The 22818-nt window shown below is 41.0% G+C and overlaps 1 protein-coding gene across 1 annotated transcript in view; it reads left to right on the forward strand.

The window, feature by feature from the left end:
- LOC139723110 (doublesex- and mab-3-related transcription factor A2-like) overlaps positions 1-20670 on the forward strand; it is a 30624-nt gene extending 9954 nt beyond the window's left edge. The window contains exon 2 of the mRNA XM_071634379.1: positions 19439-20670. Coding sequence (XP_071490480.1) covers positions 19439-20361 — 923 coding nt within the window. The 3' untranslated portion in view covers positions 20362-20670. The remainder of the gene's footprint in view (positions 1-19438) is intronic.
- Positions 20671-22818: the final 2148 nt, after the last annotated feature.

Below are 22818 nucleotides of genomic sequence, written 5' to 3' on the forward strand. Positions count from 1 at the left end.
GTTCAGTTTATTTTATTTTCGCACGGAACCGGCTTCAGCCAATGGCTGTTCTTCAGCTGGTCCGTGCCCGATTAAATCACATATACATCATCATACATTGTACAATAACAAACATATCAAACAAAGAAAACAAAAATACAATACGTTGATTAAAATACAGTAACAAAAAAAATGCACACAAATACAAAAAATATCAAAAATTGTCAAACGTTTACCCTCTCCCATCCCCCCGTCCATTCATAACATAATACTGAAAACGAAGCTGTTAACACTCAAACACAAATCCCAAACAAAAAAAGAAGAAGAAAAACAATACACAAAAAAAGACCAGACGAAATAACAAAATATTAAATGATATATGTGGACTATCTACTCAAAGCATCATGATTGGGCTACTCGTACATTGGAATTGTTTTGGTTATTTTCGTCTTTATTCTTATCTGTATTTCAATGTTTAACCATTATTCTGGGCGCAATTTCACCACATGTTCAAGTTGATTTTAAGTTCTGAGTTAATTATACAGAGTGGTAACAGTTTCGTCAATATCGGGCTAAGGAAGATAGTTATGGAAATTCAAGGTTTATCCCTGGCATTGGTGGAAGACACACACAGGCAAATGTGGTGAAGTGATGACGTCATCGGGTCATAAGTATCCCATTGACCTGCACACAGGTCATCTCTTATTATTTTCTTTTTCTCAGCATAAAGTCTCATATTATGAACGGTTTGTTTCCTTCACAATTAAAAACTCTTTCTTATATGATTCAATAACTTGTCATGACTTTGCGGGAAAAGATTATTAGTTGCTGAAGATAGACCCCAAAATATCATTTAAGTGAGATCGCCCTCTCAATCTATGATACAGTAGAAAGATGACAAAGTTCCCCATAATATAACTCCAGTTATCTTCAAAGGGAGAATCTTCCACACACCCCTCTCCAAAAGTGTGTTTGACCTTAGGAGCTGTCCATTTTGCGCAAGGAAATTATAAAACAAATAAGCACCAAAAAGACATGACGTCCCCTTCATTTTATTTAATTTTTCTTTTCTCTTTGTTTTGGCTATCCCTCTATAACGTTGACACGTTCTTAAAAGAAGAGATTTTTTTTCTTTCTTTCTTTTGGAGGAATAGGGTAAAACGAAACAATCTGGAAGGAGGATTCAGCCAAAGATTTGCGTCGGCCAAACTAACCGTGGTGGCAAGAGGTTTCCATGCTGGCTTGTACCCGAGGAGGTTCCTGGGCAGAAGTCTGCCGCGCTCTCTGTTTATTTCACAGGGATTTGGGAGGGATCTCAAAACCACGAGAAATGATCGGATCGTTTGTCTAGCTCAAAAGTGCATCGCCTCCCTCCTCACAAGAGTTCATTTGCCGCTGTAGGTAAACGCGTTCATGTTTCAAATAATTATTTTGTTCCATCTATAGTGACTTTTCCCCCTTCTCCTTGTATAGGCTTTGACATAGTTATATTGTCATGTTGTTTGTTTACTGTTCATTGATCCTCCCTGCCTTATTGAGCCCCCTCCCAATTAGTAAAGTTCTCTACAAAGTCTTTCTTCGACATTCTTATGTAATAGTTAGAAAAAGAAACTGACATGTTGTATTCCGAGATCATGAGATTTTATTCTCAAAATGACGCCATGCTTCTCGACGCCAGCAAAAACGACAACATCAAATAAAAAAAGCTATCATATTGCAGAAAGAATTTAAAGAATACCGTTGTGTTCTTGTTAACAGCATCGAGTTCGTTGTTGCCTTGAGGGTTGCCCAATTGCCCCGGTCGAGGTGATGGACGAATCCACATCGCTTTTACTTTCAGTTGTCCTTCACTAATTAGTATTATCCAAGATGATGTGCCGGAGTTAACGCTTCCAGAGCAAAGCCAACGTGCCATCGCCTCTGCAGGTGTGACGAAGTTCACATCTGGTATTGATTCGCAAAAAAAAAAATGGTTTCAGTTTATTATTCCCCCCTGAAAGGGAGTGACATAAAAAGATAGATAGAGTGAGAGAGAAGGGGGAGCGGAGAGACACGGAGAGGGAGAGCGAATAAAAAGTAACCATATGTTTGACTACTGCAGCACGCAGCTGTGGAATACAATCATAATGGAAATTGGTAATTCCTCCTTTAAGGGCAACCACTGAGTAGTGCAAATGTTAGAAAAGGCTTGCTCATGTTGACGATACATCATAAAAGCATGGATTTGCGACCGCGGTTGCTCCAAGTTGAATATCATTATGGTGCCGACCAATGTCGACTGAGGACAGTCATAATCATAATAGTGCAGCTATTAACGCAAAGAAAGAAAAGTTCAAAATGATAATGCTGATGATATTTCATTTCATTTCAGTCTTTATTGTCCATATCATGGATATCTGTTTTGTTCAAATCCTTTAAACAAAACAAAAAATATACAATACACAATTACATGAACAGCATTCAAATGACATATAAAATATAAGAGAGGCATCTTTTTGCCAACATTATAAAACAGAAAAACATCATATAACATAATCTTGTATCAACACCAATTTACAAACATTCAACCTATTAATATATCTTTATATATAAGATATCTTTAAATCTTCCCTACCAGGTGAATGGTTGTAGCCAAGGATAACTATGCATGGATAACCCCCTGCTGAAATGAATGTTCAGTTTACTGTTTGATTCGTTAACAAAACTATGCCTAAGGTGTACATTACAAAGAGGGAAAACTGCAAAGTGAACAGGAGATAGGTACTACACAGGCACATTTTACTAGGGTTATTCATTTTATTTTTTCAGTTGCAGTTAGATTATTGATTTCTGGTTTTGAAAGAGACTTCCATTTCGTCAACTTCTGCCTGGATACATTCGTTATTTTTTCATGATATTACAAAACGGTGCATTTTCCACTAGCAAATCAAGTATTCAAGTCTTTGGCTTCAATCTGCTATTACTAGTGACAGGCTGTTCATACTCACAGACAATGACAAATTGATGAAGTGGGTTGGACGGGGTGAATGGTCTACTTATAGCTTAAGAGGTTCAACGTACTAAGTATCCGTTAAGCATTTAAGAGGTTCAACAGTCTCATGTCTCTTTATCAAACACGTAAGGATTCACGAAGAGTGACGTGGATATGATAGAAACAAAACAAACGTCCTCCTAGACTAATTGGTATTTTTACCACCAAACGTTTTCTGAAAGCGACTCAGACATGAGATGTTGCACCGAGAGCGTCGCTAGTTCACACGTTTTCGCAAAGCATTGGCAGCTGTGACTGTTTTATATTGATTGTTACGTCATTCGAGGCGATATGATCATTTTTCGATATCATCCATCGATATCAAAAACCGTAAGTCTTCAGTACGGAATTCTCCAGCTCATATTTGTGATTTCGCAGTGTATCAAAAAGTGTATTTCGCTTTTTTCCCACGAATCAAATTGGTGACGAATGTGTTGCAAATTCGTTTGTACACCTACAAACGTGGATACAGCCGGGAATGGCTATGTAATCTGAAAGAATGACAAAAAACCCCAAAAATACAGTAAGTAGGTCCCTCGCTAGAGGTCTGTGTCAGGCATGAGACAGACGCCCTGTAGCCGGCGGATTCCCACGAATCCGCGATATTCCTTCGCGGAACTCGGCGGCGGAGAGTGTCGTCTGAAGCGCCCGCTGCACGTGTCCAAATATCCGCAGGTACGGCCGTGTCCCACACACGTACGCCCGGCGCGGGCGGGAAGGTTACGGTTCGCCCATCGGTGGCCCGAATCAATTACATGGGGCCCCAGCACAAATACATGCCGAATCCCTCACTGCACCACTAAATACTGGCTTAAAGCAAAAGAAGAAGAAGAAAAAAATCCATCTATAATTCGCACGATTAACACTATCTCCATTGTGTCATTGTATAGTTGAAAGAAGGGAGGCAGAGAAAGAGAGGGAGAGAGAAAAATGCCATAAGTATGTGTGCCAGTTTTATTGATTCCAAACTCGTAGCCCATGGAAACGGAAAGTTGACTGGGATCAAGTTGGATACACTCCAGCGCAAATTTGCATTTTGATTGGCACATGGAATTGTGTCGACTAACCCGTCCGCGTACTTGAGCCACGATTACTCGTCAATCTTAATAGGCTGTAGATGTAGATAGATGTAGATAGATGTATGCGAGTGTGTGTGTGTTTGTGCGTCCGTGTTTTGCGCGTCTGCTATCGATGCAAGTTTGTCAGTCAGAAAAGAAAGACGACACCTACAAAGAAATAATGCATTTGACTTTGCTAAACTAACACCACAGCTATCTCTAGTATTCGACTTAGTCTCTTCTCGAGCCTCTTGAATCATTCAAATTAGATATACCGCAAATAATTTGGCGTCTTGAAGTTGCGAACCCTCCACCAAAACCCCGACGTACCGGTGATTCATAAAAACTAGGATGATTGACATCTACATAGTTTATCGCAGTTGATTTTATTGTATCGTTTACTGGAATCCGTAGTGTTTATTGGAACTGATTAAGATTAGATCACAAAGCAACAGATGAAGATGATTAGACCAAAAACAGATGAGATGTTCCTTATTTCACTGGAATATGATTGTATGCTTAACCTCCATCTTCTTTTTAAAAATTTATGTAGCATCGTTTTTCGAACGGAGTTATTGGAAGCCTTAAAGGAAATAACTATAGCGCATAAACATGATACAAATACGAGTAAGATATAGATGAAGATACACAAGCAACACACACACACCCCACACACATAATGCATACACACACAGAAATGCACAAACACACAGACATGCAAACAACGCGAGACACAGTGCGACTCCAGGCGACAGTGCTGCAGAGGGATTCTTAAGGCGGAGTTAGACAGCACGAACCTGCCTCCTGCGCCCGTTCGCCCTCCCACGAGCGCCCGCTGCACGAGCATGTTAACCGGGACAAACGCTCTTGAATAAATGCATGAGTGTCTGCGCGGTTTGCCACCGAGCCGCTGGAGTGGCCGAATGAGTGGCTCACGCGCGCCGTTCTTTCCGCGACTGGCGCGGGGCATTTGGGCTTTACCAGCGCCCCGAAGAGTCCTCGTGCGTTTCTGACTCACGTAGCCCCGAGTATATGGAAGTACAGCGAGTCTCTGGTAGACAACACTCGAGATGTCCTAATCGTTCTTCACTTGTAATGAGCCAGAGAACTCAAACCAAGCACGCTGCTATGTCAACATCCCCCACCCGTATTCTACCACCACCCCCAGCCACCCTTCCCGGCCCCTCCCCCATCAATGTCCGCTGCATCACTTTCATTCGCACTTCTCTTTTCCCATTCCCTCTGCCCCCTCCCCCTTCTCTCTTGGAACAATCCACTCAGTATTTAAAAAAAAAATATCGATATTGAATTTTGCTAAGTGCACATCATCCAATTCACCCAGGTCGGTTCAACATCACGGCTAACAATTTATTTGTTTCTTGATGAGATGCGACACCGGTTAGATATCAATTGATTTTAATCCTCTTAATCATAACTTATTCATCTTCAGTGTCTCACAGCGTGTCACTGGAGGTTCATTGCACTTCTAATCTGACCTTATGTTATAAACATTTCTATTTTTTTTTTAAATGATGCGATGCAATGCCATATCATTTCATATCATAACAATTTCAATTCAGGAAAGCAACTTGATTGTACGGGGGGGGGGGGAAGGACCAACATGTGCTCGTAAAAACTACTCGTGTAAATAAGTGAGAAGTTCTGTCAGGTCCAACACTTTGTACACAACCTGATGCTTCTTTCACACAAAAATCCCTGTTGGTAAACAACATTATCTGCAGTACGAATATCTAGTGTTATAGATAAATGAAAGACATTGCAGTATCTCCAGTAGTACAGAAACTCTCTAAGCTGCGTGGTTCTATAGTATGATGCGAGTGTGTCTGGTATTATGGAATACGAAGCCATGTGACTCCTTCTAAATATGACTGTTGAATTGAGTGATAAGTTCACAGTGATGGTAAAGATCGAGTTCTCTAAACACAGCCAATTGTTGCATTCACCTGTGACAGTTTCGACGACGGGCTGTCATCTTTCTCAGACGATGGCTAATCGGTGACTGATATGTCACAGGTAAATACAATTAGATGTGTTTAGAGAACGCAGTATTTATGATTTTGAATGTTCCAAAAGTGTGAGGTCTTTTGATTGACAGATTGAGCCGTACTCAACTTGCCCATACAAAGTAAACCTTAAAAGGAACCGTTTGATACCATGATAATATTTGTTATTAGATAATTTAATACCGACGACAAAGTATATTTTCATGATTACGTATGCTTGAGTGTTTTGCTTTAATCCCTTCGTCGAACGTCATATTTTGTATACAAAATTCATTCAAGTGGGTTTTTTTTCATTAAACACCCAGCAATTTTTAAACGGTGTCTCTGAACCACAATCACTCTCCCGTTGACGTGTATTTCATCTAAATTGCGCACAACATTATATTTTTCTCTTTTGTCTGATGACCCTTTCAGATTTCGCCATCACACTTTGACATATAAACGGATTTAACTGCGACGCCTGATGAACAAAAAACTATTCTATCCCCCCAAAATAATAATATCGCGAAGAGGTACACTTCTCTCACAATGATCAACGTAAAATGCTCGTTATGCGGAGAAAGGAAACGTGGATATTCCACACATCATACCGCTGAGAAAGATGATTATGGAAACGTATTCTGTGAAAACATGCCCGTTACATGGAGCATCTCTCCAAGAACGAAGTGACCCAGATATAGACAACTTAAAACCTTGTTGAGAAGAAAAAGAAGAAGAGAGGAGAGATATATCATCGCGTTCGTTCGAATGTATCATAAATTTGTAGCTATCTTCTCGCTTACCCCCCACTTATATGATATGAATTATACAGGAGCAACACGAAAAAGATAGGTCTACGATGGGAAACTTAACGCCGGCGAAAATCCTTTCCGTTGCAAAACGCTCGACAGACCCCTTCAGCCGCACAGAAATTCATTAGCGGGGTTTATGCTGTATAAAGATATGGATTTCTTGGCAAGATACATTGCTACTCCCCTTCGCTTTCCTGCCGTCAGAGGGAAAACAGTGGCGCAGAATTTCTCGCCGATACTTCACGCGGGACAGAGTTCAATATTCCGAGAGCCGTCGCAGGTAGTGTTTCATCTTCACCAAGTCATTTCTCCTTCTCCATCCCCTCCCTCCCTCCTCTCTGTCTTTCTCTAGTTTCCTGTTTTTTTTTTTAATATGTATATTAAATTTTATGCCTATCAATATCTATCTCTTACTATTTCGTCTCTCTGAAAGTATCTATCTCTCTCTCTCTCTAACTCTTTCTATATTTCTCTCTCCCTGTCACCCGCTCTCTGTTTGTCATAAATATAATATTTATCTAATATACTCTTATAATCATTTGTTTATTTATCTATTTATATACCTATTCATTCCTTTATCTGTTATCTGTCAATCTATCTACCTATCTACCTACCTATCTATCTATCTATCTATCTATCTCTATCTATCTATCTATCTATCTATCTATCTATCTATCTATCTATCTATCTATCTCTATCTATCTATCTATCTATCTATCAATCTATATATCTATATCTATCTATCTACCTATCTATCTATCTACCTATCTATCTATCTATCTATCTACCTATCTATCTATCTATCTATCTATCTATCTATCTATCTATCTATCTATCTAATACTGTCAGTCTGGCTCCAACATCTACCTGTATACCTAAATACCGTTTTAACTATCATCCTCTATTTCTGTATATCATTCTCTCTTTCATTCTGTCACTCATCCACTTATTCTCTGTCTATCTATCTATATATCCATCTCTGCGGGTTTTTTTCTCTTTCTCTTACAATCTGGAGCTCTTCAGCCCCATTTCTTACTTTTTAATTCTGTTTCGCGGTGAGGAAACGTCTCGTCACAGGCCGGTGACAGAGATACTGTTTCAAGTCAAAACGCGCGCCGCGATGACGATAAGTGGGATTATAAATTCAGCACACTCTTTCTAACTACTTTCCTTCTTTTTCCTGATATGCAATATCGCATTTTCTCCCCAGTGAGACCCCTCATACACCCTACCCCCCCCCCCACCCGCCAGCCTGACCATTCCACGCCGAATTCGCCACAGACCATTCAAATGGTTAGCTATGGGGTTTATCTGAAACATTGTTCAGAAAACGTCATCCTCATGACATAATAATGCAACACGACGCACCAGTAAATATTCGTGATGCATTTATGTGGAGACAGGTCGGTCGAGTGCATATTATTTCTTAGCATGAATTCCCGGAATATGAAAGCACGTGAAACAGTTATCATAGACAATCTCATTCACATCATTCTCCACTTGCAGTTATCAATGAGTCATTTACACTCTTGATGATATTTTGTTAGTCTATTAGTGATATAGCTGATTAGGCAACATGGCGGAGACAGAGTAAAAGCTTAAAAAGTCAATGCAATCCCTGCATCCTCAAATCTACGTTAGCTAAGGCCCTTTCATTTTTCCCCAGATCTGTCATTCAATGCTGGACACTGTGTCTCTTTGGCTCCCGCTGCCAACATGTTTCTGGTAGCGTCTCGCTTCAATGCTCTTTCCGATGGAGATGCTGTGGTACGGTGCGCTTCCGACGAGTGGGTTTAGGGTTCAAGTCCTAACATTTGCAATCATGATTAAGCCAGACTTAAGGCTTACCACGGCCCTCTTTAACCAGGTGTAATGTTAAATAACAAATACGAACACATACCCACTAGAAATTTGACCGTTATTACGGGCATTTCAGGACATGTGACAATAAACGGTATGAGTCTTCCACAGGAAGCGATGTTTGTCTTGTTTTGTTTTGTTTTGTTTTGTTTTGTTTTGTTTTGTTTTGTTCATTTTTCCATCTGAGAAAGCTCCTGGATAGCTCCTATTCAGCTGCACTGGCTGGTCTTCCATGGGGTCCAGTTGGATGTGAGGTGGGACCACTTCACCGAGTTATGCACCCTGCTCTTTGCCATGAATGAATTAAGCGGGATCTTTTACGTGCACGAGTTGTGATCTTCTCACACACGGAACCTCAATTTTGTGTCCTATCCGAGGGATAGAGTGTTATGCATCTTACTAGAGGGGACGGTATGATTACACACAGCACCGCTCGGTTAGACCAGGGAGGTAGACGAAAAGGAGAGAATGCTGGACTTGTGTCCTTTGAACCTTCGTTGGTGCCGCACTCACCTCATCTTACCTCCCTGGTTAGACTTGGGAATCGAACCCAGGTCCTTTGGGTCTGGAGGCAGATGTGCTACACCGACTGAGCTAAATCACACTACCAGTGTGCATTTGATTTCAGTGACTGGGGGGTAGTGATATGTTATGGTAAGGAACTTTGTGCACGGAAGTGCGCAACATCACAACAATTACAATCACCGCCATTCTTTATAAATACTCTTTTCATTCTCGTTCTTACTATCATGATTTTCACTACATGCACGGTGGCATGGTGGCCCGGGGCAACTGAAGATTGTTGTCAGGCCACCAAATTTCCAAAAGGCTGTCTTTAGGTGGCCCGATAAAATGGATTGTTATGTTTCCGTTTATTTTGGGCCACTATATATCTTTTTCGGGCCACCAACATTTCAGATTTAAAGATTTTAGTGGCCCGAACGGGCCGCCAGAGAAAAATGTTGGTTTTGAGCCCTGCAATATATGATTATGCAAATCGATTATCATACTACTATACTAACGTCGAACTCTTGGGCTGTTTTCACCTAGTGTCGAACTCATCGGCCTTATTTGCCTAGTCAGCTGCTAGTGTCGAACTCATAGGCTGTATGACTCGTGGACTGCATTACTCATGGACATTTTTTCATTGTCGAACTCGTGGGCTGTATGACTCGTGGGTGTCGGTCTCGTGGGATATGACCCCTTGTTGTGCTACGTAAATTCATCACACTCCCACCTAACCGCATCAGTGATGGTATCATTTCAGTGAAGGTATTATTTTAGCACACAACGCCTTTCTTTAAATATTTTTTATCGTATGGTTCCATATGTTATACTATTTTGGAATCCTCTTAATCTTTAACTTAGATAAAAGGATCTATCGATTCTTATCACCGAAGATGTTTCTCCACAATTGTTCCAACGATGACTTGCTACATAGTAGAGGATTCTACCATGTCTACAGTAGATCTTCCCGCGCAACTTTTCCTCGGCTCCTTTCAGCAGACAGCATGTCATGTCCATACCGAGTCAATCAACGGGGTAACATTCTCGCCACACCAAGCAGCAATGCGGAGCATCCAAGCCGTATTGATCTGCTAAATCGGGGCAAATTGCGGCTGGGTATGGGCTAGACAGACGAGTTAGACGTGTTTATAATGACTCAGAGCAGAGAGGCATCGTAGCTTGATCTGCACGTCCATATACGACGACTCAGGCTCGTTAACAAAGGAACGGATGCAAGAAATCATGAGAAATAAATGTAACTCTCTTTCATTTGCATGTTGGCACTATTCACTAAACCGCTCGTAACTTCTGTATCTATTATGTTATTACACTATATTGTCGCCTTGTGTCGATCGGTTAAATCTCATCTCTTCCGATGTAAAATATTATTTAAGCTTTATACAGTGACCGTAATGTTGCCACAATCCCAGTGATATGTCGTACATTTCATAATGAGACAGATGAATTCGGGGTGCAAGCGTGATTGTAATGTTGGGCAAAGAAGAAGAAGAAGAAGAAGAAGAGGAAGAAGAAGAAGAAGAAAAAGAAGTGTAAAGTAGTAAGGGCAGTGACGGACGGATTCTCTATGGCCCCAGGCTTTAGTGTTGCACTTGCACGTTGTCAGAAGAGTAAAAAAACCTAGTCCCATTTAAACCATTTGGTGTAGGCATCGTTTTGGCGTTCGATGTTTTTACAAACTGAGGTTTACTGCGTCCAAAGAAGTAGATATTGTTTATGAAAATAAAAAAGCATAAAATCCTTTAATACTTCACTTAAAAATCTCAGTGTATGATGCATTCCCGTGATGTGTGCTGCGGTGGGCAATTGATGTCAGTTTCTCGATGAAATCTCGATGTTTCAAGTTAAGGAAGGTATACAACGTCATTTCTGGCTGTATTATGATAGTGACAAGAAGACAAGTAATTCATCACACTTCTGTACCGGTTTCTCCCCTCCATGTCCCATGCCATCCCCTCTCTTTCCCCCTCTCTCCATCTCTCTCTCTCTTTCTCTTTTCCTTTCCCCTCAAATACACCTCTTCTTCTCCCCTGCTGAATGCTAAACGATCTTGACTAATTGAGTATTCGTCACTTATCCAGTCATTTTCAAGTAGCGATCTAAGAGGACAATATTATACAATGCACCCGAAGTGCGAGGGGAAAATGATAGCCTCCAGCTCCGATACAAGCCAACGGGGTAAAAGTGGACTAAACATGAATTATTGGATCGGAACGTTCCGCTGCCTTGAGAACAGAAGAAAAAAAAAATCGGCCGATAGTGTAACACTACGCCCCAAACGGGGAGGTGTCCATATTTCGCGCACTATGATTACAGCACTTAGCGACACATTATGTAGATAATGTGCGTACGTTTAAAGGGCCAGCTACCTCTTGAAGAAGTGTATTTCGAGAGAAATCTATTTTGTTGTGAAGTTTGGTGTAGGGCTAAAAAATTCCTCTGTTTTATTGACTAAAATGGGCACGACATTATCACCTCCCTCATCCACTCCCTTTCCAGAAATAAGACAAACGCATTATTCAAGACAAAGGCACAGGCACAACTTAGAAGAACAGAGCTGGAAGCTGAAAATAAGTAACGAACAAAGAAGAACATGAAATCAAAAAATCCTACTCCTAAATGACAAAGGAAAAAATACTTCTAATTGCCCTTCAAGAAATACATTCCCTCATTTACCTCTTCTGTGATTTTTAGTCTATAGAACAATTCAATTAGTGTCCAACCCTTGTCTCAAATGATTCGTGACCGTGGGACCCTTTTTATTCCTTGCATGAGGTCAGCAAAACTTTGTTACTTTACCAAACGATGCGATTTGCAGTACAATGCTAGAGCAATAGGAGGGTGAGTTTGACGTGTCTTTCTATTTTATTGACTTGTGGTCATGGAAAATTTCTTTGCCGCTACTCTTTAATTTGAACGAGGTCTTCGACCGCAACGACAGAGTCTTTTATGCTCTTGTTGTTGTTGTGGTGTGTATTTTTTTTTAAATGGCGGTAATGCTACAACATTTTTTTAGTCTTGAATTCAAATATATGTGACGTCATTTTTTCAAGTCACCTGCTCTCCTATATGATTGACAAGTGAGACAGAAATGACTCAGAGTCCTCAATCATCTGGACAAATCAGCTTGTTCGTTCCCCCTCCCCTCCCCCCCCCCCTCATCGAACGGCAATGCGAATTCTAGAACTTAAATACCCGTATTACAAACTATAATCATTACCTGCTGCGCACGCTAAACTATCTACATGAATCGGCCACAGAAATACGGCTGCAGTTTAAAAAAAACACAACGAACAAATGATTTGATAGCAGTTTCATCGATGTAAAGTCGACAACAAAGTATATATCTTTTCGTGTCGTATTCCTTATCCTTGCAGAGCAACTCAATGATACTGTCACAAGCACATCTAACAATAGAAGCAGAGAGCGACTTTCCCTACCGTCGAAATATCAAATAAAATGTCATCATTTCTTCCCCTTTGTGGCAAAGATTTCACTGCTCTTACGGAATCTTTCAAAGCGTGAATTTTGCTCCACAACGAGATATGGATAGCTTCACAATAGTGATGATGGTGGAGCAGAGGAGGAGACCAGAGCAGCGCGATTTCACGCCCCGAGTACCAATATCATTCTCGCCAAAGTATCGCATGAACATAATGTTGCTCGAGGAGAGCTCCTTGTAATATCATGATGCCAATAAAGCGGAATAAGAAGAAAAAATAAGAGAGAAAGAGAGGGGAGATGTAGAGAGGGAGAAGTCCTAACAATTTTCTGACTGTTTCTCATTTTCTTCTTTCCTTGTCCGATTCCTTTTCCCCTGAATGTGTGTTGTCGAGTGGTTGTATGGAACAAGATTGACGGTGCGGTGGGATGAAAGAGGCGCTATGCGAGAGTGTCAATATGATACTCCGCCAAGATGCTACCCACAGCAGAGCTACCGGTAAAACGTTACGATCCAACGGGCAACCCGATATTTCGAAACCCGTGCGATATCCGCGCAATGAAATTGTGTCTAAAGTGTGCAGCATGTACCCCCAAAATAAGAGGGAGTATTTTGAGGAATAAAAAGGGAGAGAGAGAGAGGGGGGGGGGGGACTGGAAAAAGAGGTATTATGAGCTATCCAATCATAGAATGAGATGTCTTTTAGCGAATGAAACGAAGAAAACAGAATCTATTTCCAGGCTCTCACAAAGGCGTTTTCGTGCCATCTCAATGTTGTCTCTGTTCCTACTGTTGTCATCGTTGATCGGGGTGCCGAAAGCTGTAATCGATGACAGTCGCCCGATGTCGTGGTCGTGTCGTTTTGCCGGAAGTCGATTCGAAAAGTGGCGTTTTCGTTTCCACCCGATTGGCCAATATCTTTGTCTGAGGAGACAATCTCCGTTCACCTTGTGCGCGCCTTGATGGGCGCAGGAAAAATGTTTTCCCCATGAATGCAAAGGACATATAATCATGGTTTGGGTGTTAGTTTTGAGATACTTCTCACCTTCTCTGACTGACATAGATATGCGACGGTATGTCATTACATTGAACGCTACACACACGTACACACACTCAAGGACATCGCCTGTGCGTCTTCAGGGCGCTAAGAAAAGAATGGAGATACATAACTAAAACCATATAACTTATTTTGCTGCGGTTATAATTATGTTCCCGTAGAAATCAGATAAAAAAGCTTTCTTTTATCACTATGCATTTCTGTCACTCACTCTCTCATGAATACACACAAACACACACACACACAATACTTTATGATTTATTGATATTAAAGATACATACAGTATTATATAATAATATACATATACATAATCATACATAATTTATATATGTATGCTCTTGAACCCTGTCCAATTTTCTATTATATAAAGTGTTCTAGCACAGACTGCACTATGCTCATTAAAGACACTATAAATGCAGCTGCAGTCATTTTTTTTCAGAGATGCCAAAGAGAAGGTAAACTAGAATTTTCCGTGTATAATCTTTGGTTGGTGCATGGTAGATTACGCGTCATTTATTATTATAAAGTGTTTCTCTATGATCGATTCCCACTGCTGAATTCAAATATTGCACGACTGTGCACTATGACGAATTCAATGAATGTCACGTGATGCCAATTCAACCAATCACATTATAATTTCTGACTTTCTTTCCTTCATCTCGCTTCGTTTTTACACAATACACACGCACACACACACACATACACACACACATACAAAATGTCTGTCTTGCCGCTGTCACTTACTGCAGCATAGTAGGACATGCCACGTACGCCGCTATTGTTCGTCTCCCAAACTACGCGATGAATAGGAGTGCACACACAACGAAGAACGATATTCTACCCAATTGAAAACTCATTGGCGTTCCAAAGAGATGACATTCTCTATTCTTTTGCATGTTTCTCTTCCCTATTCTCCAATTTGCTTAATCCATTTCAGAAGACATTTTGGTTGGTTAGCTATTTCCCCTCTTTCTTTCTTTCTTGATGTCTTTCTCTCTCTAAAAATGCCAATATTAGTTTAGGAGAAGAATAGCGCACAATCGGGGTGTTACCCTGTCCCAGCTATTTACTCAATTTAGTTCTTACAAATCTCCTCGAACGAATCGACAGTGTGTCGAGCATGTGGACACACATCGCCTTCTATAAGATGATAATTGCGGGGAAAAAAGAATGTGTGTGTGTGGGGGGGGGGGTGAGGTGAAGAGAAAGGGAGGGAGAGAAGGGGGAGCAAGAGATGGCGAACAAATCAGACGATGAAGCCTTGTGTGTTTCTTCTTTTCAGGGTGCGCGCCAAAACAAACTGGCGCAGTTTGAAAGGTGTAGCACGGTCGAAAAAAGAGCAGTGGGGAGGCATGTTCGTTTGTGTGTTTTAGACTCGACGTGTTGAAATACTGCGACTAATGTGCCAGTTTAGTGCAGTGATGTGGCAAAAAATTGAGGACTTTAGTTTTTTCTCTCTTTCTCTCTCTCTCTCTGTCTTTCTAGACGTGCAGCGCTGTGTCTTTTCACCAATCGCGCTGGGTTTCTCGAACAATGATTCTCCGTAATTGTTCCTACATCACGGGCGTTAAACGCTCGTGTGCAAACAGTTGATTGCGATCGTATGATCTGGTAGTGACAAACAATTGCGAATCGGGAAAAAGGGGGAAAAAGAAAGAGAACAAAATTACACTCCTACATGATACGCTCTGAATAGTTGCACAGTGTCAATCCGATCTGAAAGATGATCTGGCGTATGCATATATTTGATATCAAATGTGACAAGACCAAGTGGGTAGCAATATACCCCTGTCTGTCCCGTGTGACGAGATGGGCACGGTGCTGCCAGCTTTTGTTCGGGAAGAACAAATTCTACCAGTGTACACAGCGAGATAAAGAAACGAAGATATTACCCCCTAATACTTGTAATCTGCAAGTTTCCTTATTCTTTCTAAGTCAATAAGCAAACAATTCAATTTCTGTATGTGTGTGTGTGTGTGTGTGTGTGCGTGTGTGTGTGTGTGTGTGTGTCTTCCATCGCTACACCGGAAGAGACGAGAACATTGCGAAGAACTTGAACAAAGTGTAGTCAAGCAAAGAAAATACACAGAGTTCATCGGTGACACACGCAGGTTTCTTTTTTTACTTGGAGACGCCAGAATACTGACAATTCCTTCTGCAATTAGCCCCGCGGTATTTGGTGTCAACGGCTGCACTTTTCTGTAGTGACGCACCACTTTCCCTTCGCTCTCAGAGGGCTAATTTTCACACATTCTTGAGAGGAGAGTCGTGTACACCAAGTCTATTTTTCTGCTTTCATACACGTGGAAAGTTATTTGTAGCTATAATGTAGGATAGTGAGTGCGAAAGAAAGAAAAAAAAGAAAGAAACATACAGTGGAAGAGGGAGAAAGGGAGAGACGAATGCCAAGTGGATGCGGTGGAAAAAGAACGTTTCCCCCCTTCCCGATACTTAGTACAACTTTACCCCCTCTATTCTCCTCCAAGTTTACCCCATTCCCCCCTGGGGAGGAGTCCAAGGGCTTGTAGCATATAATGGGTGGTGGTATCAGACTGCAGCATCGAACGAATCTGAGAAAACGTGGGCAAATGTAATTGTCTCAGAGCAAATATCAATTTTGCTCAGCTTTTGTGCCGTCAGGTTTAAACGTGAGTACATTTCTCCTCTCCCTCTTCCCCACCCCCATCTTGTCATCTTTCTTTCTCTTTTTTTTTTCCAAGAACATGTAAACTTTCCCCAAATTGCACCCCGGATTTGACCTTGGAGAACTCTCTACGTGTCGTTTCTAAACGGGCGCACGACGCTGTTAGCAAAGTTAATGGTTAGAAAAAAACTTTAAAAAAGCTAAGAAATGGGGAAAAAATGAAAACGGTAGAATGCCATGGCCAACTTAAAAGGTGAACTATCTCGGTGGCGATAAAAACATACAGGTGACTAATGAGTTACGCCATCTAAATTCAAAGCTCGAATGTCAGAGTTAACGTACTCCCGATGTACAGTGATCACACAATAACTTCTCATGGTATGACTCCAGTTATTAGAATCTGCAGTATAAAAGGCAACAAAAACCGACTACTGGTTTGGTTTATCTTATTTCTGCATTCAAACACTTAATACAAATTCAAACGCAATTCCATAAATACAGACAATGACAAATGCAATGATTAAAATTCTAACGACAGCGTTACACAAGTAGAAAAACATAGGTAATACAGTAATATACAATAAACATACAAATAAGATAGATACTATGTAATTACACTATTTTCAGTAACTGACAGATTATGTGTATGTGTAACAACGTAATTGTTAACATACTTCTTAGGGAAAGAAAATCACGCTTTCAGAGGCAGCATTATGATATATATATATATATATATATATATATATATGTATATATATATATATAGTGTGTGTGTGTGTGCGTGTGTATGTATGTGCGTGTGGTGTGTGCGTGTGTGTGTGTGTGTCACATGACCTGCATTGCTTGAAGAAGAAAAAGATGGAGCACAGTGGATGTATATAGAGATTATTTCTCAAATGATTATTTGTATTCATGAAACTATCAGTCAAAATGAATTGATGAATTCAAATATTATTTGAAACGCCGTGATGGCAATCGCTTATTAGTTGAGAGCAAGAAACCAAAAATTCTAACAACTACAGTGCTTTACCTGTGATACAGTTACGCCAGAAAGAATCGTCAAGATATCAAACATATAGGAGCAGAGGACTGACAGATGAATAATACATCTATGTTTAGAACGTAAGATAGAATGTTCAGAGCGCGCAGACCTTTCCTTTCGCAATGTCATTGAAGAGGTCATCATTGGGTATGAGGATTTTTCACGTTATCTTATTATTCTCATCTCTACTGATTATCAGTATCAGTAAAATCATTGTCATCATCATCACCAGTAGCTTATCAGCTTAGGTGTACATAGTTTAAAGCGAGAGTGGACGCATGAATATGACTATTATACCAAATGATCCCTTTGGCAAGAAACAGTGATTACCACTTATTCTACTGTAGCAACATATCGATTATATTCCTGGAAAGTCCAATAGCAACGTGTGCTTGAAAAGAAGAATAAACAGACCTTTCGATGATGCATTTTGATTATGAAAAACCTTTGGAGAAAAGGCCCGCCCACACACGAATCTCAATCGAAAACTGTGGAAGATATCAACACGAAAAAGGATCGTCATTTCCTGTTACCAGTTACAAGTTTTGAATAATCAGGGAATGATTATTTGAACATGAATCCTCACTACGAATACCTCGAATGAATCAGAAGACGAATGGGAGGATACTGTACTGTGGTGACGTATTGTTCTCATAATGATACCAAACGCTCTTTCCTTTCGGTCCGTTCCCAGAAATCCCGGAAGCTTGTCATAGAGCAAGAATGATGGGACGGTATTGACGTCGTTTAGCGGCTTGTGGTCGCGACTTGACCCCTCGCTGATCGATGTATTATTTACTCTGGCTGGGAAAATAAGCTACAAGCCCCAACTGTAACAGCGCAGCAAATGAGAGAAATATACATGCAAAGCCCACGTGTGCGACAAGAAACGACTGCGAAATGATTCTGCTAATAATCTATCCAAAAATACTCTTTTTTTTTTGCTCCTGCCACATCACTTTAATAAACAAAAAACCTGTCCAAATTTGTCGAGATACACGGCAGATTTGTCTCTCCCAACCCCTTAGTCTTGTCGCATGCCGTTAAGTTTGATTTTTACAAGTAATCGAAGATGTAAATAGTCGAGATGCAACATGTGTTGGTAAAGTGTAACGATGAGTAAATATATGACACTCTGTGGCGACGTATTGATCATGTGTCGAACTGACCGTAATGTACTGTTGCTTGCAGTCTGTTAAACTGTGACTTTCGATATTGATTGATAATACCGCGCAGCTAGTCACACAACTCTGCTTTCCCACAAAATTAGATAAAGGAATCGATATCAAATGAGTCGAAATTAGTGCTACTTGCCTCCTGTTTAAGCAGTAATTATCTCCGAATCCCAATTTTGCAAGTGGTATCTGTATAATCTAATTACAATGAAGAGATGTTATTAACCTTCTGACTTTCTAATTAAGTAGGCCTATACTGTCCAGGCTTGTTAAAAGTGTTTCGGTAATCAATGTGTGATGTAAAAGGAAAATCAGTGTGCGCTTCTGATATCTATTTGTGATGGAACTCCCTCACACATAATGGCTGCTGTTTTTGTGTTACAAATTATATCTTAACTGCCAGCGTCACCATGTGAAGCGTTTCTCTTGCATTTTTGTTTATGCATGATGGGGAACACAGCTGTGCTTGACATTTATATCACATCGCAAATCATGGTCATGCTATAATGTTGGTAAGACTTGCCCCGAAAAAAACTCCTAAAATTCCGTGACACAAACGTACAGAATGATAAAAGTAAGATCACCACACAATCAATTATTTTCATAGTTCGGTACCACAACTATCACAAGGTCGAAATGGTACAGGATCACGAACATAACGGCTACAGCAATATTTCGTGTTGATAGTTCCCGGATCGTTACCTCAGTTTCTCAGATTTCTATTTCCTTGACGTATAGAAAACAGTCTTATACAATCTCATAATCAGTTACGCTCCATTGATCGTTGCTTTTCTTTTGTAACTTTTGCAGGAAAGGAGAAGAAAGAGGTCCTGAAGGAGACCAAGGAAGAGATAGAGCGAGAATCACCCACCACGAGTGTCCCGGAACCCCCGCACAAGGCAACGGAGCAGGAGCCAGAATCGACGGACAAACCCATCGATGGCGGTGACGACACTAAGAAAAAAGGCAAAGCACCTCTGGACATGTTCAACGGTATGGCCAGCAGTTTCGTGTCGCCGTTCCGCCCCGGGCGACTCTCTCCGATCGAGATCCTGATGCGACTGTTCCCGCACCAGCGGAAGGCCGTCCTCGAGTTGGTTTTGCAGGGTTGCAGCGGCGACCTCGTCAAGGCGATCGAACACTTCTTGTCAGCCAACGAGGCCTCGAAGAACGGTGGTAACTCCTCGCGAGCCAGCCACGGTGCCCCAGTGGAGAAGGACGGAGAGCCGTTCCAGCAGACGCAGTCCGTCCTATCGGCAGCCCAAGGATTAGGCTCTCCCATGTTCCGTCCTCCCCTTCACGCGGACAAACTGGGCGTGGGAAGCCTGAAATCGGCGTTTACCCCTCTGCCTCCCGCTAGCTCCGCTCCTCTCCCGCTCCTTTTCCCACATAGACCTCCGAACCCTTTCCAAGCAGACGCCCTCCTTGGAAGAACCCCGATCTTCGCGCCATCTGGCCTGGCGGACCTTCACGCCAGCGCGGCGGCAGCTGCACCTGGTCGGTTCCTCTTCCCCGCAATGCACCCGCTAAACTTGTCCGGCAAAATCCCCACTGCCAGCGAAGGCTACCCTCGGTACGTCTTCGCGCCCTACGCCACGTGTCCTCCAGACTGTACCCAGTACCCTGGGCTCCATAGTACCCGGGCTCCTGCGGGAAGCACAGGGAGCGACTCGGACAAGAGCCCTGGAGCCATTGCAGACGTCTCGATCACGAGTAATGTGGACTCTGATTAAACGGACTACTGAGGGAGCGTGACCCCGTGCGAAGCTACATTCCGCTGATACTGACAATGACTCTAAACGCAACTGAAGTCTATTGTGACACGTGCCAAATATTTCTTTGTTGTTGTTATTATTGTTGTCGTTTTAATGGTTGTTCAAAAAGAGATGAGACAGACCGAAGAACTGATACAATGAACTTTGCTTGCATTCTTATTTCCCGCGCGCAGATTTTAGCGCGAACTCTATGTCCAAAAGAGTTTGTGAACATATCAGTCTCGTTGATGTGCGAAGTTTTTGTTGCCCACACGTGTAAATAATCTATTCCAGTGTCTTACGGACTTACAAAAAAAAAAAACAGGTAAGAGAAAGAATTGCAACCAGGGACGAGTTGCGAGCCTCAACGAGCAAAATAAATTCCTACTCACACACAGTGCAAATACTATCGTCTATTTCTGCTTGTATCGCAACGGAAAGCAGAATTGTTAAGTCAAACAATCCAGATAAATGGATAAAATGTTACTTACAAATGCAATCATGAACAGTAGTGAATGGTTATCCGTCCTTGCCGTGTCGGATCGGTTCTTATTTGCAATGACTGAACAGATCGTTCCCACGTTTGATGAACGTTACTAATGATTGGAAGATGAAGCACTTCTAATGCAGGCTCAATCTTTTGTGATGACTGTCTAATTGTACTACTAGTATCCTTGATGCATCTTGCTTTTCTGTTCCTGTAAAATTTCCAGAAGAAAATCAATTTTAAAAATCCATATTTTAAGACAGGAGAAAGATTCGTGCATGACGTTCAAACCGAGAGCAACTGCAATACTTTCCTCGTCTGCACTGTTTGCTGCTACCTTTTACACAATAGCTGGCACTATTCGCACTACATATCTCATTCACCAGCGAAAAGAGAGTCACTCGCTGAACTATTTTGAGTTGGACTCGTCAAGTAGACTTGCCATTCGGCAGGATTGGAGTACAGGTTTTCTATGTAAGCAGTGCATGTTGAATGTAGACGGTATGTGCAACAGATATAATGAGCTCGCCATAATATGCTATGGTTACGACATTGCGTCATACACTGTTTACCTATGATATGGACAGTTAATCGATGTATTTGTGTGAACTCGGTTTCTTTGTCGTTGCCAACAATTTGTGGAACATACCAACAGAGAGATAATTGTACTTGTGTATAGAAGGCACATTCTATGACGCAAAAAGCACGCAACTGACACATACCAAACAAACATAACGGGGGGGGGGGGCATTTCATCAAGCGTTTTTGTCAGATTTTTTTTCTGACAAATTTGCTCTCAACCACTCAGATGCAAGAATCAAATTTTATTTTCAGTTGTCAGAAAAAATATCACACAAAACGCTCGATGAAATGCCCTCTTGTCCTTTTTAGATTCCTTTTTCCCTTTTGATAACATACACCTTCCTTACCTCACATACAACATGGGCTGAATTTGCTTATTACGTGGACAGTGTGGAAGGGTGATGTCGTTTTTATGTATTTGTTGGAAACACCGTGTACCTCAATACATTCATATTCCTGTACATGCTCAACGTCAGTGATTAATCCTGTCATTAAAAATGACCAATTTTCTCTATAAGATGTGGAATTGATTTTTAAAGTAATGGTCCTTGAAAGTAGAACTCTCCAAGCCTGCGACTGAAGTGATGATAAATTTTGGCTGACTTTTGACGGGCTTTGACGTCATTCATGTTGTATTAAATGTCTTGGACTGATGAGGGACTTTTCAAGATATTGTTGCTTAGCAACACTTATGAGGCAACGTAAATTTGTAAACCTTGTTAGTGCTTATCATTGCCATTATTATTCTTTTTTTTTTCGATTCCATCCGAACTCTTTTTGTCTATGAAATCAGAGTATTGACAGCGAGGCTGAAAAAGGAACATTGTGTTAAAGAAAAAGAATACAGGTATTTCATGATGACGATGTGAAACAGATCTCTATAGGTATTTGATGGAGATTACCTTGCATTGCAATTGTTGAAACGCGCCACTCTCGTGCGTGAATACGTCTTTTATTAGAGTAGGTGGTGATTGAATATGGTCTTTATTTGTGGTGAGAGGGGAGGATTAAGTATTACACACTATTGGAAACTGACACATCCGTGACGTCATTCATTGTAAATAAGAAATTTATCGCTTTTTTCTTTCTCTGTCACTTTCTATTCCTCTCACCGTTCTGAAAACCGATATTGATTTTTGATTGATGTCAATTTCAGTTTCCGGTGCAGAAGACTGCGCATTATCACAATCTACGCATCGCAGGTATGTAAATTATTATGTTATTTATGTTGTTAGAAGAAGATTATGAATCGTGCACAGCGTTGAAATTTGGGATTTCATTTGATTGGATTTGTGGAGAAAAAACAAACAAACAAACAAACAAACAAATAAAATGGAAGTGGTAATAACAACTGAAATGTTATCGTG

Source organism: Diadema antillarum, unplaced genomic scaffold (genome assembly GCF_040938485.1).
Source record: "Diadema antillarum isolate AM-2024a unplaced genomic scaffold, OU_Dant_1.0 scf00000180, whole genome shotgun sequence".
NCBI classification, from domain to species: domain Eukaryota; kingdom Metazoa; phylum Echinodermata; class Echinoidea; order Diadematoida; family Diadematidae; genus Diadema; species Diadema antillarum.